The sequence below is a fragment of the Excalfactoria chinensis genome, chromosome 19, assembly GCF_039878825.1.
Source record: "Excalfactoria chinensis isolate bCotChi1 chromosome 19, bCotChi1.hap2, whole genome shotgun sequence".
NCBI classification, from domain to species: Eukaryota; Metazoa; Chordata; class Aves; order Galliformes; family Phasianidae; genus Excalfactoria; species Excalfactoria chinensis.
The window spans coordinates 8,142,759-8,158,789 of NC_092843.1; the positions used below are offsets into that span (position 1 = coordinate 8,142,759).

The window sequence follows — 16,031 nt, forward strand, 5'->3', positions numbered from 1 at the left end:
CAGAATTAAAGTACGTATAAAAGAGAAGCTACAAAAATAGAAGACGTATAAGATGATGTGGAAAATGAAAGGCCAGAGAAGACAATGAAGATGGCAGAAGACAGAATAACAGAGCAAAGAAATGCCTGATGAGTATGGTATAAAATGAGTAGCTATGAACAAAAAAATTTAATACCTTATGGTATAAACTTGCACATTATGGCCTTAATTTCTTTTACTTGCCTGAAATTCTTTTGGATTACTTGGAACTAGGATTGTTTCTTTCATGGCTGAATGAAAAAATAAAATCTGGAGCCCAGAACAGACCTCATTTAGCACTTGAGTTTTATTTCCACAACTCAGCAATTTGGAAACAGCAAAAACAAACAAATCTAACCCTCAAATTCTCAGGACTACATGCATTTACAGCAGCACACGCTGCCATCTGGAGGCAAAAAGTTTCAAGTACAGCTAAAAAGAAGATGCAGTGAAAGGAAACCCTCGCATCCCTAAACTTCATTAAATATCTAGTGGTTTTTTTTGGTGGTTTTTATTTTATTTTATTTTATTTTATTTTATTGAGTTTTTACCAATGAAAATTTATTAGGGCAACCAAATCGTCTTTTTATTATTATTATTTATTTATTTATCACCATTATTTATTTATTTATTTATCCCATTTTTAAAGGGCATTTATTACACAATTCAAAAAGATGTGAAAGCCTTTATACCTGTACTAAGTTGCACATTTCAGTGATAATGCCATTGAGTGTACAGAACTCAGCTGAATGGAGTCTCTCCTGGAGAGTTTAGAAATTAGGGCCACAGGGACATGCATCTGTATTAAAAAAAGAAAAGACAAACATTAGTTTAAGTGTAAACCTACCAAGTAGAATACAGATGTCTGTATGAAGGGACAAGAAGCGAGACCAATCCATCTAGCTATCAACAGTACTGTAGTTCAAGCTTCAGATGGGCCCTTATGGCAAAGTTTTCCACTCAGTAACCTATGCCTTTATCTCTGCTACTAGATACATATGTCACATAAACATAAGTCTAACCGTAATGGTTCTTCTGCAACAGAAGAACATTGCTACCAAACAAACAATTTACAGACCAAGTGTATCAAGTAGTGTTATACCACCGAGAATCCAGGTCTAAGTGTAATTTAATGCACAAAGGGAAATTTGTCCTCATCCTGAATGAGCAGTTCCCAAATTTGCGGGCTCTCAGTACAGACCTTTCTGTTCAGATAGTGGTTAAGTTTTTTCACGTGGGAATAACTCACAAGATGTGAACAATTAATAGAGCAATATTTATTATTTATTAATTACTTGTACTACATTACCTTTTCATGCTCACTTCATTTTCCTGAGAAATGTTCTGGCCTAAGCAAATCTTAGGGAAGTTTGGCTTCAAGCTAAGGTTTGCAATTACACATGCTAATGCTTTGAATCTATGCTGTGTCAGTTATCTATTATCTCAAGTGGCATCAGAAATATTACTGTATTTGCATTAGGTAAGGTAAAATTGCAAGCAATAACTATACTATAGTACTGGACTTATTTGACTGACGTCATCTAAGGATGTTTACCAATGAAATTCTTGTCTTCATCCTTCTTCTACTTCTGCTTTTTATACTGAGGGGAAAAAAAAAGTTATTAGTGGAGAAAAACGCATCACTAAAAGCAGTGATTCTTACTGTCAAGGATTTACAGGTCTAGTCATCTACACAAAATTGTCTCAGTTTCTTTCAGTTCAACAGAGATGTATGTGATGGGCACACCATCTACAATATAAGATAATGGAGACATTTGCTTTTTCATGAACACTGTGAATCTGATCTTCCACTCAGCTGTGGAATCTGAATAATGCTTTTCATAGTTCTATGGCAAACAAAATCTGAATAATGCACAGACTGTTATGTACTAGACTGTAACTGTTGGGATTTAGCTACTACTGTAATTTTGTAATCTATGACTAATCTGTGCTTGCTCCTGTAACAATTCTTATTTGGATTGCATGGACTGGCAGAGATAAGGACTTCACAGTCATTTAGTAGATTAAATCACAGATACTTAGAGCAAGCGGAATTTTTGACTTGTTAACATGGACTAATGAAACATGTCATGCTCACCAGACAGATTTAAATCCAAGGAAGTACAAGTATTCTCAGCTGTCTACTGGCATACAGTGTACATTCTTTAAGCATCCGCTTTGTTATTTCACAATTTTTCAGCTAGCATACACTGATGTGGACCTTGCAGAACTGACAGTCTGAGTAATATTTTTTGCTACGCTGAAAATAAAGATGCATTTCCACTGGGTGATAACTACGAGTAAATGGATTACCACAATTTTGCCACTGTGCTGTCTAACCCTGACCTGCACAGCCACAGCCACAAACAAGGCTCGAGAAAAAAAAACATTCTGCAAATTGAAATGAAATGACTAAGAGAGGATAGATTTCTGCTAGGAATGCAGCCAGTGAGTATCTGCAAACTGTGACTTGCAAAAATTTCACATCTTTCCTCTGTGATAGATTAATATTAGTCACTACTGTGGAAATTTAATTCTTAATGGAAGCAAGTTACACGTAGACTAACTTAAAACATCAATGGTTATTTCCTTTGTCTTGGATACTTCAGTGTCCCAAACAGTACAGTTTGCTGTTCATAATTCACTTTGCAAAGTGTTCTTAATTTTGAACTGATTCAGAGAAAAGCTTAAACAATCTGATGCACTTACTTTGTTCATGACCCAGTCAGCATCCTCAATGGCTCTTTTAATAATTTGCTGTATTCTATCAGGATCATCTTCATCAGCGTGAACTTTGAAACTCTGCAACATTTGATCTAAGCATTACACTGACTAGCCAACTCAACGTACCTGTTCTTTAAATAAGGATCACTTTGAAACTCTGAAGAAAATTTAATGCCAACAAACTTTTATTTGAAAAGATAAAAATATGCATCACAGCACCTGCCTACACTATTTCTATAACAAGGCTTATCAAACATTTTCCATATAAAATATTTTTCTCCTTTCACACATCATCATCAAAAAAATACCAAAAAGATTAGTGCAGACTATGAGAACTGTTTGGGACAACAATCAAGGTACCTTAATGTAGAAATGCATGAAAGTACATGCTCTGGTTTAATAAGCATGTAACATCCTAGTAAATTCAACAACACTTAAGTAAAACATAAACACTGCATAGTGAAGCTTCCTTGAAGTTTTCTGTTACAGTAGAACAAGAGGCACAGGACAACAGGTATGATCAAAGGCATTACACATTCTCCATATGAGCACCTGTTGTGGAAAACAAACCCAGATAGGGAACTAGCAAGTTTTATCAAAAGGACATGGCTAGGTAAATAAACAATTGTTGTCCACTATCTTGACTAACACAAGAACTGACAAGAAAGCAAAGGAAAGCAAACAAGATCACATGCTCCTTCACATAACCCCTGTATAATCCTCTGAATCCACAAAGGTTTCAAGCCTACAGAAGATTTTTTTTTTATTTCCTTTTTTTTTTAGTTCCAGGAATTATAAGAAATTGACCCAAATTGTAGAAGGAAACAAGAAACAAAAAAAAACCCTACAATACAACTGCAAATTTTATAACAGAAAAGAATTACATTTCTCACCTGCCTGATTGCATGTTTGTAATGCTGACGAATATTCTCTTCAGGAAGCTGCTTACAGCATCGAAGCAAATAACGATATAACTGCAAAGAGTTCCGAACTAATTCAGCATTGGGTAGTGGAGCCATTGTCAAGCTTTTCAGCTGCAGAAAAAAAAATCAAGAAGACAAATGAGGATACTCAACTGAATTTTATCAAAAACACAGTAATAAAAGGAAAAGGCAATTTTACAACAACAAAAGCAAGACGTATGAATTAAAACTTAACAACATAACTTGAAAAAATCTTCAGAAGAAAACAATAAGAAATGGATCAGAACTTGCTTAGTTTACAAATACGCAGGGACTGTAACACTAAACTATACTGTACTACAATGCTTGTTTTTTCCAAGAAAAAAAACAAACAGCAATAACAATCCTGGTCCCACCCCCACACAAACAACAAAAAAGCAACGACAGAAAATAAAGAAGTACCAACAGCTCCAAAAGAGCTGTTAGAGAACTGTCTGCTTGTTAAGCCATGATGATCCTGATGTTCATAAAAGCTTGCTGTTTCCTGTGAGTACCTGTAAGAGCTCATCCACACAGTGACATTGCAGAATTAGGGCCTTCATGATTGCTGAGTTACGTTGTAATTTAAAAATATTTCCTAGCATTGTGACTCTCTCAAGAGTATGTTGCAGACTGACTTGTGAATGTCAAGCTTCAACTCAAAATACAGAAAATAAGCCAAAAATACTGAGAGCTCTGAAATTTTCTATTATTTATTTATTTATTTTTTGGAACAGCAAGAGAAAAACAAACAAATCAAGCAAGCGTCATCTCAGTAACTACATGTATGTATTGCACCAATACGTCCATACAAGCTATATAAAGTGCTACTCAAATATGGTAAAGGACTCATCACTTAACAGATGGTTACCATCTGCAGAGAACTAACTTAACATTTGGAAAATAGCACTTCTACATCATTACTCTTTTAAGAATAAAGATAATACAAAAGTATCTGAATAATGAAGTAGGTGTATGTCAGTACTTTAGCACCCTTACAATACATCATTTGGATTTATTTATGTTTTTCCTTCTCTTAAGTAATGTCTTTGGCCAATTTCTGAGTACAATACCACAGTAACTATCCTATTCATGGGATGCTAAGGATCATACTGATTATTTCTAATAGGCTGCAATACTTCTCCAACAGTTTGCAAAATGCACAGAAAAATTAAAGGCTGCAATTTAACCACAAGTTGTACCATTTCTAAGTACTTTGGATGCAAACGTATTTCACAACAACAACCCTTTAAGAAATACCACAGTATGTGCAACAGCTCAGAACTTTGTGTAGGCCAAAATAAAGCCTCCTGTAAGTGGTTGCTTTCAGTCAGCTCAGAGCTGATCTCACAGTATAACACAAACCATGCAGGTCCTATCACACACATACTAAAACCTGGAAGAATTATCTGAGTGACTCCCCATTAGGATGGGGCATGTTATGGAGGTTTGTATCTCATCATTCATACAACTTTAATTTCTTTGATATTCTGACAGAAACAGAGAATAAAGGTCCTAGTACCTTCAAACATTTGCTGCAGGATCATTGCACTCTTCAATCAGACACAGTGCTGCAATCCCTTCAGATTTCATAAAATATTCATTAAGAATTCACATTAACTTTCTCACAGATTTGAAAGGGTCATACCTTAGGGTTCCTTATATCCTTTCAGTTGCCAAGCAGATATAGCTCCTGGCATTAACAAAAAATTCCTCCAATTGAATGATGTATTATAACTACAGGAGGAAAGGGTTTGTCAGCTTAAAATAAAACCCCACGCACAGACAATTACATTTATATTTTAAAAAAAAAAAAATCTATAAAAGGGTAAAAAGTGACTAGAATAGTAGAAATTTTCTGTTGAACACGATACAGATTTGTTCCCATCTGCTATGGAATTTAGTATCTCTCAAGAATCTTGAAGCACGACAGAATAAATCCCCAGGACAATAATGCTGGGACATTTGAAAGTGATCTTTCTAAGCACCTGCAATAGGAACACTTGCAGTCACTAGTAGTTCTGGTGGGGGCAAAAAGCTGTTCACTGATTATCTATGAAATGCCCATTATTACGGGATCTCTACTACCGTGATCTCTTTTGTCAGCAGAACTGAACAGCCTGTGGTGGAATCAAGTAGGTACAAACGAGCATCTCCCTACAATAGGAGCAAGAGCTCTGCTGATTTACAGCAATACTCTTTAAAGTTTAAGCCACAGTAAAAAGTTTCTAGACTGGGTGAAATTTATACTACAGAGATTCAATAGCAGGTAGCTGGATTCAAACACATAACACCCTGTAAAATGTTCCTGGAGTAGAGCTCTTTGTCTGCAGAAGATATGTGAGAAAAGGCCTTGCAATATTAGCATTATTATCTGCATTGGAATTGTGCCCATAATCTTCAGCCAAGAGCTCAGCCTCAATCATGGCAGGTAGTTCCTCTTTCTGTGTATATCTCTACACACTTATCTCATGAAAAAGTTTCTGCCACAACTTATTTACAAGGCAGACTAATGACAAGTCACAAGATGAGGTAGATGAGCTAAACAGGTGGGATGGGAACAGGGAGGAGGTGACAGCAATCCAAACATGTTTTTGTGCAGACTAATAGAGCACACAATATAGCTCACCAGCTGCTTAGCTGCTCTAAGCAGGCAAGTTTCACAACAGTGTTTCTACAGGTCCTTAGAAAATAAAGGGTCACAGCTAACGAGAGGTGCCACGGAAGTCCCTACGAAAAGCTATGATGACACTTCACAAGGAAAGCTTTTTCTAGCCCTCAAGAGAAAAAGATGAGTTTTAAGGGAGTAACTATTAAGTGCTATCTCATGAACTGATGAAGTAAAAGCTATTAAAACTGATTTAGGTTGGTCACTTCCTTACATAATCCTAGGGAAAGTCCTAGGGAAAGTACTGATGTTCAGGGGATCTTAGAAAGTAGCTAAGGAATGTTCCCAAGATGGATGGATGGGCAATGCCTGTATCAAAGAAGGCAACTGGCTGTCATGTGGTTTTGCCTGCAGTGTCAGGAAGCCTAATACACATCAGAAACAAAAAGTGGAGCAAACGTAACAGTCAGGTTAATTTTCATTTGGTTATTATTACTGAATTCTAGAATAAACACCTTCACTCAATATGTACGCTGAGTGAAAATAGCGTTATACTCAAGTAGTATAACAATGCTGAGGAAAGATTCCATGGACAAGATGCAGCAAGTTTTGTTACTTACAGGTAAGTCAGAAGTAGATGTAGTAGACGCTGACTGGAGTTAACTTTCAAACACTTCTCACCACAGCTGAGTGTGAAATCACAATGTCTTGTGGGTATAAAAACTTTAATTATCTGGTTCCCATCCTCATATGCTTTCCCTTCTGCCAGTCATTCTCTCAGAACTGAGAAGTCACAAAGACAAAACTGAACTGGCCCTGGCAGCTCACTGAGGTTGGAAACCCTCACCCACCAAGTTGTTCAGTGCACTCTGAGCTTCCTAGGGTATGTCTGGTTTTGAATATTTGATATGTTCTATTAGTAAAGTAAGAGAGATGAGGTAAGACTTCCCAATAATACCTCCTGGGAATTATTCACAGCCAAAATATGGCTTCCATTGGGTTTTGAGAACAATCAGAAAACCATTCTTCCGCCATGAGGACAATAAGATGGTTCTTCAGCACTACTGCAGTCTTTCCATTATGCTTGTTTGATCCCAGTTCTGTTCACTCATATTTGTTTATTAGAAGTCATTCACCCTCACCCACTACAGGACTTAAATCTGGGCAAAAAGATGCTACAAAAATTCAAAAACATAGACTAAGAGCTGACTTCAAAATGGTTCCAGCCCAACTAATCAATCTGCCAGCTCATCAAATTTGAAAATTATGGATTTGCACTGGAACATTCAACTTAAAATACTGATCTGAACACCCCCAGAACGTGGTTCATCTCTCATTCACTTCCAATCTTTTTGTGAAAATGCTTTCTCTCTTCACAATGAAACCTATATGCCAAACATCAGTTCCATGCATATTTTTGGTTTGGATTCACTCCACACTGGCATTTGAGAAAAAGGTCACCCTTATACTCTTAGAGCACAGTAAGAGATCCCCGTGCCACCCCTTCAACCAGCAGAAAGATAAAGAAACTCTAAATGAGGCTCAGGTAATAGACAAGACTCAATTGTTCCCTAATCTTCTCTCAATTGAATGCAGGGGTAGCAAAACACAGGTTATAACACAGATTCTGCATTTACAAGCCCAAATCAGGTAGGATGATTCCAAGTCTATGACCTGCAATGAAAACAGAAATATAATAAAAGAAATTAATCCAGAGAGGGTCTTGGTTTTGTTTGGCGACACCGGGCATATCATTCATAGGTTTTTACAGTGCTGATTAAGATAATCAACCACGGTGACAGAAAACATTCACATAACAGCAGGATATGACAGGGGCGGTTAAGGGTCTTGTATTTCTTCATTTTCAGCAGTTTTCACAAGTCGTGACAGCAGGCCTCTCCCAGTGCAAAACAAAACTTTAAAATGTGTTAATTGTTTATTATAAAAAGACTTGCCTGCCCTTGACATTCTCTTAATCTTCTTTAAACTTGTAATGGTCATAAAAACTGAGATGGGAAGAAGGATGCATAATACCCATCAGCGGCAAAAATAGTAGAAGTACAGCAAAGAAGAGCTGATTTGGCCTTGCTTTTCTTGGGACTGAGCACTGTCACCAGCAGGGCTGGAAGGAAGAGAGTGCTAAAAAGGGACTATACAGCTTGCTGAATTCACAACCACCAGCCACTGGAAAGACTTGAACTTGAGAAAGTCTCCATGCTTACAGCAGTAAGGAGAAAATTTCCCTCAACCGTTATAATGACAGCACAACTCGCATTAGCTCCCTTCCACTGAGCAGAAAACTCTGTATTCTTCTTACAAAAATTCCAAAATTTGCTAAAATCTGACATCACTTCCCAAAAGCAACTGTTATCTTTCTTATTGTGCTTCACTATGTCTACCACAGGATACAGAAAACCTAATGGCTGTTTGGCAGAACAGCTATTTAATCAGAATAACCTCACGAGTTTCCACAGTTTCTTGGCATAATGCAATAGTGTAGACTTTCCTCTTTCCAGTATTTAACTTTGTACTTGAATACCATGCTGTATTAGAGAGTTTGCATTGTAACTCAAGGCAATTGGCCTATTTTGCATACACACACAAAGGACAATGAAGTATAGTAAGAATCTGCACTACTGCCTTTGTTCTAAAAACATCCCACAAATGTTACCATTTTATCTGCCAGGAGAAAAAAAACACCTCAACCTCACAGAATCTGGCTATAACCATGACTAATAACGTATATTTCCTTCTGATAACTTAAGTTTAATGCATAGTACAACAGACTATCTAAACCAAGAACTGTTGAGTCAAAAATAAAATAATACACTAATTATGCTTTTCTGGAATGGATGACTGTATAATGTCCTAATCAGAAGGCTGAAATCAGATTTGCATTTAGATAAAGCTCTGTTTAAAAAGAAACAAGTATAAGGGGAGACACTGAGACTATTGTGGTATTTCTCTGCATAGCATAATCATTTACATTCCTGATAATGATACTCAGCGAAGCAAAAGCTGACCAAAGCCAATTAATCTCGCACTCTGCGCAAGGAAGCCTGTAAATTGACGGCATATACCTGAACCCATAACACTGATACAACACTGTGCCACTGCTCTCAGATGGTTTGTTGATTTGTTTTTTTTTCCTCCTTCTGCTACGGTGTTTTAAAAAAAGATCCCTATGGCTCAAAAGCCCAAATCTCACTTCCTTCAGACTAGTTAAATAGCCACCAAAGCTGGGCTTCAGAGACTCCAATGAGGAGCTGAGATACTCACTTTAGTGGTCACCTAATTAACACAAAGCTAGTCTGGAACACTGCCTTGACAACTCAGAGACTTCCCCATGCCAACAGGGCAGCAAGGGCCCCCAGTGTTGAACACTGTTCACCAGGACCATGGGCATTCCCACAGCCACCCCTGTACTCTGACCATCCAACCTGCTGACCCATCTCATGATCTTTGATGGGGAACACATTCCTGCTGACTGCTACCAGCTCACACAAATCCAAGAACAAAAAATACAAGTCAGAGAGAACAACTAATGGAAACAGAGAACCATTGGATACTATTTCTCACACCTGGCTGTACCACTGAAGGTACACATGGACCCAAAAGCTGCTACCAGTGCTTGAGGTTCTTGCTCCATATTCTCTTATGAGTTCTTGCAATGCATATTCAAGAAAACCATACTGTCTCCCTGGGTGTCAGTACGCTGCTTGGACTCAATCAAAGTTTGTTGAGAAACACATGGCGGATTTTGCAAATTAGGACTGAGCAATCAAACCTCCTAAAAAAAAAAAGAAAGTAAAAATAATGTAAAGTATCTGTTGAGCAGCATTAGTGCTGTTTTTATTAGGAAGATGCTTCAGAATATTCACAGCTATGCAAGTATTCATAAAATAGCACAGAAATACCCTATTTGAGGACGTTCCTTCCCCTTCAAAAAATCAGGTAGCTTGAGATTTCAGTGTTTCTGTTGGAATAGCTTCAACAGTTAACCGAGGTGCCAAAATTATTTGCCCTCCTTGAAAGCAAACAAACAAAAAAAGCCCAATAAACCAATAATAGACTCAAAAAAAAAATTAAAAAAATCAACTTACTATTGAAGATTCATAGCTCAGCTGTGTAGCCTGACCTACTATGCCTTTCCTGGGCCTACTTGTATTAGTTTGAATATAAATTCCAGAAGCGACATTTCTGCAAAATGAGATGGTAACATTTTCTATGCAGAGAAGTAATAATCAAGCTGCCAAAATAAGAATAAAATTGGAGGCCTCTGGAAACCTCTTTAGCCACAAAACATCTTGGTTCAAGATCTGTTATCAACCCAGGATGACAGCAGAGTGAACTGCTGCCTCTCAGTAGAATCCCTACTCTTTTGTCTTTGTGTATGGTTACACTAGACCTCCTTTTCACATTTCACAGCTTCCCGCATGGAATGTGGGGACAGCCTCAGATTTTGGACAAAATTGTTAAATATATTTACAGCTTCCTGAAGCAGAGTAGCAGACTTGTCTTGTTTCAGCGAAATAAGTGCCTTCTTCTCTGTTTACTGCACTGTAATAGGTTTTCTTTATTTCCTAGAAGGTCACAGAAGAATGAACAGTGCACTGTGTTCAAGGCCAGCTCTATGGGTTCTGCTGCCTTAGGCAAACCAGTAAACATCTGTCCCTACAAGTCACATTCACTCACAGCTACTGAACGCTTTGCAGCCCTGGGCAATGACCTGCCCTGTAGATACACCCTTTCTTGTATATGGGTGAGCATGCACAATGCTGAAATCACATTGTAATAAACACATCTCTCCAACATACTGAGCTTTTATTAAGATCTGCTGGTTTGACATGATGATTTCTGACGGGTTGTGGCCTGTCATTATTGTGGATTCTGTCCTTTCTGAATACAATTTCTAGTGTCTTATTGCATGAATGATGATAGCTAGACATTCTTGTTCACTTCTATTTCTGTTCTCCTCTGCTCTGTGCTTTGCTTCTCTGCTGCATGCACCAAGCAATGTCAAATGACAGTTAAATAACAACACAGGCCTTTGCTGTAGAGGTAGCATTACAGAGTATCAGCATACAGGAAATTACAAACTGGCCAAACAACAAAATCCAAAGATCTGCCTGTTGACAAGGAATAGCCATCAGTCAGACAGGCTTCAGGCAGTTTGTCAGCCGCAGTATTAGGCCCAGAGCTATTGAACGCCACCAGAAGTTGCCTTCCAGCAAAATTTTAAATGTGCCAGCTTCAACAGTCTTTGCATCAGAGTTGTATGGAAGGACAACAGGGTAGAGAAGAAGGTAAATTGTTGGATAAACTGGTTCCACTCAAAAGCTGTGCACTGACACACCTAAATATTACACAATTCAGAGTACAGGTCAGAAGACTGCTCACATTAATCAAGCAAACAAAACTGCAGGACAAGACTTTTACCTTACAGTGTCATTTGCTATCACGAAGCAGAGACATGCAATACACTAAACACAGCAAATGAAAGATGGAGGTTTACCATCTAACACCAGTGAGACAATGTACTTCCTACATTCAGGCCAGATTATCCAGTTTTGGATAATGAATGAGCATGCTTAGACTAATCGAACAAATATGCTTTGCATCATGCTCACCTAACACTAAATTCAGGCAACAATAGGGGCACAGACAAAAGTCTCACTCATATAGGTGCAATTCAATCTATTTTTTTTTTCCCCAGTCACTATTTCCAGCTCACAAGGAAAATTCTGAAAGCCACAATCTTATAAGAGCTTTATCCTCCCAGCTGTAAACTGCTCAGTACAAGTTCAGTAACATGAACGCAGTTCTTACTGATCAAGTTTGTAAGTACTTCTGTTTGAGATCATGCCCAATATGCAGTGAGTTGTACCTTGTTGCCATTAGAGTTAAAGCTGACTGTTCATTCCTCCCTTTCTTGTAAATAATGTATTTTGAAGTGCTGCAGACTAGCAACAGTGGTTCTCCCAATTACTGTATGACAAGTAGTACAATAACTTTCTGGCCTACTGCACTGTGAGCAAAACACATGCCTGCTGATGGGAGAAATGCTTATAAGTAGCAGTATTACAGAACATTCAAGTCTAGGAGTGTTTAGCCTCTTTAGGAGGATTTTAATTTGTACAGTTCATTAATCAGGGATTGTTAGCATACCAGCAGTCAATCATGTGGCCAGATGCCCCTCCCTATCTTAGGAGTATCTGTGAGTTCTTAAAGCCATATTTCAAGTTCTCCCAGAAGCTTCACTGGGACTCTCCATGGCCTTGTCTACCCCAAAGAGAAACGTCTATAAGAAAAACAAGGAAAAGACTGGCTTTGCTTGTTGCAAAGGAAAATTGCAGTCCAGCAACTGGCTGGCATTCTGAGACAAGGGCTCATTCTTAAACTGCTGGCTGCAGAGGGATTCCACAAAAGAGTTCCTCACAAAGGCACTGAGATTTGCACAATCTCCATGCTTTGGTAGATGCTTTTCCAGGTCAGGCTGGAACAGACTCTGAGCAACCTGGTCTAGTAGATGACCCTGTTCATTTCAGGGGGGTTGGACTAGATGACCTTTAAGGGTCCCTTCCAACTGAAATGATTCTATCATTTCTACAAAAGACCTACACATTCCCTATTCCCTGGGGGACTATTCATCTCTATACATAAGGGCTTTATTTTAGGCAGTTACAAGGTATTGAAATGGAAAGAGAAATTCTGAAGGAAGCTCCTCATTCAGGAAATCAGTATCAGGCTCCAGAAAGGGCTGTGTGACAATTGTTTCCAGTACTTCACAATTTGATGCTACTAAAAGAGAACACAACTGACAGCGATGGCAGATGTTAGCTAGTGTAATGTATTTGAATTGTAGGGGTCTAAACATTGCTTGAGCAGGGATTAGATGAGATATTGCTTACATTAGCTTAGTTCTTGCTGTTTCTTTCCAACTGATTTAAGATAAACTTTCAAAAGGAAAACAGATGTATGCTGGAAGAGGCCAGTTTTGTTAATTCAAAGAAGCTCCCACTGTCCACTGATTGGACCTACAATGATATCAACAGCTGACACAGCCCCATTGGCTTTAACAACCATGCCTTACAAGATCCGGCCCCACTGGGAACATAGTTCTCCATGGCACTAAGAAAAAAACACCTGCCTGTCCTGTGTGAAAGAAAGCTGTCTGTCAAAGGCAGCGCCTTTGTTTAAATGAGAATAGGAACAAATCTCGAGGACATCAACTGCTGAGAATTCAAACACCCTATCACACCTAAACCATGGATGTACAAATAGACAATACAAGCCCCTCAGATCTCTCTGAAAGGAAAACATTCAAGAAAAGAAATCATGCCTCCAGAAAATGAAGTAGCTTTCATAAAATTACACAGCAAGTCAATAGTAGAGCTTAAACTAGAAATCATCTTCTTATTCTCATTAGGAACTTATGTCCCAATTCTCATTTATAGGCATCAGCTAAACCAGGTTCAATATCCTCTATGAATCTAAATCTCTACTAGTAATCATTCCACCTATCTGAATTTTGACTGAACAGCCCTGAGGCAATTCAATTTTTTTTTCCTTTTTCCTGAAGTATTTGGGTACTGACACAATTCCAGAGCATTTACCTCACAGACAGGGCATCATCACCCACAAGCAAATGAATGCAGCAGGGTACTTCTTCAGGACAGCATCAGCACTTTATGGGAAGCCTTAGGTTTCACCCATGATTCAGATTTGCTTATATTTCACAAAACCTTGGTAAAACAGGGATAAAAGCTTTGGTTCAGTGGAAGTCATGGTGCTAACCTTCAGAGCTAATAATTAACTCAATTATGCTGAATTAATTTGATGTAATTATTGCTGATGGCACAAAGAGCAGCCCAGAGAAAGTTGGAAAAACAGGAAGAACAGAAGTCCTAACAATACACAATATCCTATAAATAGCATTTTTATTCTTTCCAGAATGAACTAAAGACAAAATGAGTTCATTACAGTCATCTGGCTTTACTCAGCCCTCCAAATTATCCCAGTACCAGACAAATAGCTGTGAAATCCAGCAAGTGAGCTAGAATTAAAACATGACCTGATAAATCTGACGCAGCACTCTGCAAGTGTCTTCTCCCATCCTATTAACTAACCAATACAGATTTAATAATATGTTTGAGAGCCACAATGCTTTTCCTTTAACTAAAGACTTTAATTAAAAACAATTTCTTGATGCAGCGTTGTCAGTTGGGTGTTTTTTTTGATGAACAATGTAGAAAACGCTTCTGGACTCTTCATTTGATCTGCAGTTTTAATCGAGTATTTTCCAGACTTACTCAGTTCAAAATAAATGTGCCAACTATAAAAAAGCTATCTTTGTTCGTGTATTTTTCTGTGATTTGCTTTGGAAACAAGTACAGTAGTACTGCATTCTTTACTAAGAAGATACAATTTACTGGGACATTTTTAATTTTCTCATGAGCTTAAGAAAAAGTCATGAGGAAGAAAAATTTGACATGATTGTTTTAAGTGCTGGGAAGTACATGAACCTGAAAATGAACAGCAAAGCATTCATTCACATAAAATTCCTTAAGTATTACTAGAATCTGTAGAGGATGCTCTCCTCTTCCCTTTACTACTGGAGGAAGCATTCCCAGCCCACCTAAGGATGCCTGGAGAAGGGATGCATTTACCAAACATAAATGTCACATATGACAGAACACCAAATACTGCAACCAAGTCTAAGCCATAAGCCTCTTATTCCTCACACCGTAAGTCATATCAGCAAGCGTGCTCCTTTTCCCAGTTGTGAACCCATTCACTGTGAGCACAGACTATCACGCACCCATGGGCCAGTTTTGTACAGAAAGCCCAATGCAAACCTTGCCTTCATCAGGCTTCACTGGGTATATGGATGTAGCACCATAGGTATTGTTTTCCAGTTGTAAACAATTTAAAAATTAAGAGACCATAATACAGCATCACTTTGATATTTTACAGTTTGGGAGATAACAGTTATGGCGATGGTTACTGTGGTAGTGAATGGAGTTAAATCCAGCTGGTGACCGGTCACGAGTGGTGTTCCCCAGGGATCGGTGCTGGGGCCTGTCCTCTTCAACATCTTTATTGATGACCTGGATGAGGGCATTGAGTAAGTTCGCAGATGAGACCAAATTGGCTGGGAGTGTGGATCTGCCTAGGGGTAGCAAGACCCTACAGAGGGATCTGGACAGGCTGGAGAGCTGGGATGAAGCCAATGGGATGAGGTTCAACAAGACCAAATGCCGGGTCCTGCACTTCAGCTGCAACAACCCTGGGTGATGCTACAGGCTTGGGACAGAGTGGCTGGAAAACTGCATAGAGGAAATGGACCTGGGGGTATTGACTGATACTCAGCTGAACATGAGCCAACAGTGTACCCAGGTGGCCAAGAAGGTCAGTGGCATCCCAGCTTGCGTCAGAAACAGTGTTGCCAGCAGGAGCAGAGAAGTGATTCCCCTGTACTCAGCACTGGTGAGGCTGCACCTCGTGTAGTGTCCAATCTTGGGCCCCTCACTGCAAGAAAGACATTGAGGCCCTGGAACGTGTTCAGAGGAGGGCAACAAAGCTGGTGAGGGGTCTGGAGCACAGGGCTTATGAGGAGCAGCTGAGGGAACTGGGATTGTTCAGCCTGGAGAAGAGGAGGCACATTGGTCTCTATAACTTCCTGAAGGTTGGTTGTAGTGAGCTGGGGGTCAGCCTCTTCTCTCGTGTCATTAGTGCTA

General features: G+C 38.8%; 1 protein-coding gene across 4 annotated transcripts in view; it reads right to left on the reverse strand.

Annotated features, from left to right (window-relative positions):
- Positions 1 to 709: 709 nt before the first annotated feature.
- Positions 710 to 16,031, reverse strand: part of LYRM9 (LYR motif containing 9) — a 30,258-nt gene continuing 14,936 nt past the window's right edge. For all 4 annotated transcript variants that reach the window (XM_072353691.1, XM_072353692.1, XM_072353688.1 and 1 more), the window contains 4 exons: positions 3,636 to 3,776; positions 2,728 to 2,820; positions 1,574 to 1,619; positions 710 to 817 (listed from right to left, as the gene is read on the reverse strand). In XM_072353691.1, coding sequence (XP_072209792.1) covers positions 1,602 to 1,619; positions 2,728 to 2,820; positions 3,636 to 3,761 — 237 coding nt within the window. In that variant the 5' untranslated portion in view covers positions 3,762 to 3,776 and the 3' untranslated portion in view covers positions 710 to 817; positions 1,574 to 1,601. The remainder of the gene's footprint in view (positions 818 to 1,573; positions 1,620 to 2,727; positions 2,821 to 3,635; positions 3,777 to 16,031) is intronic.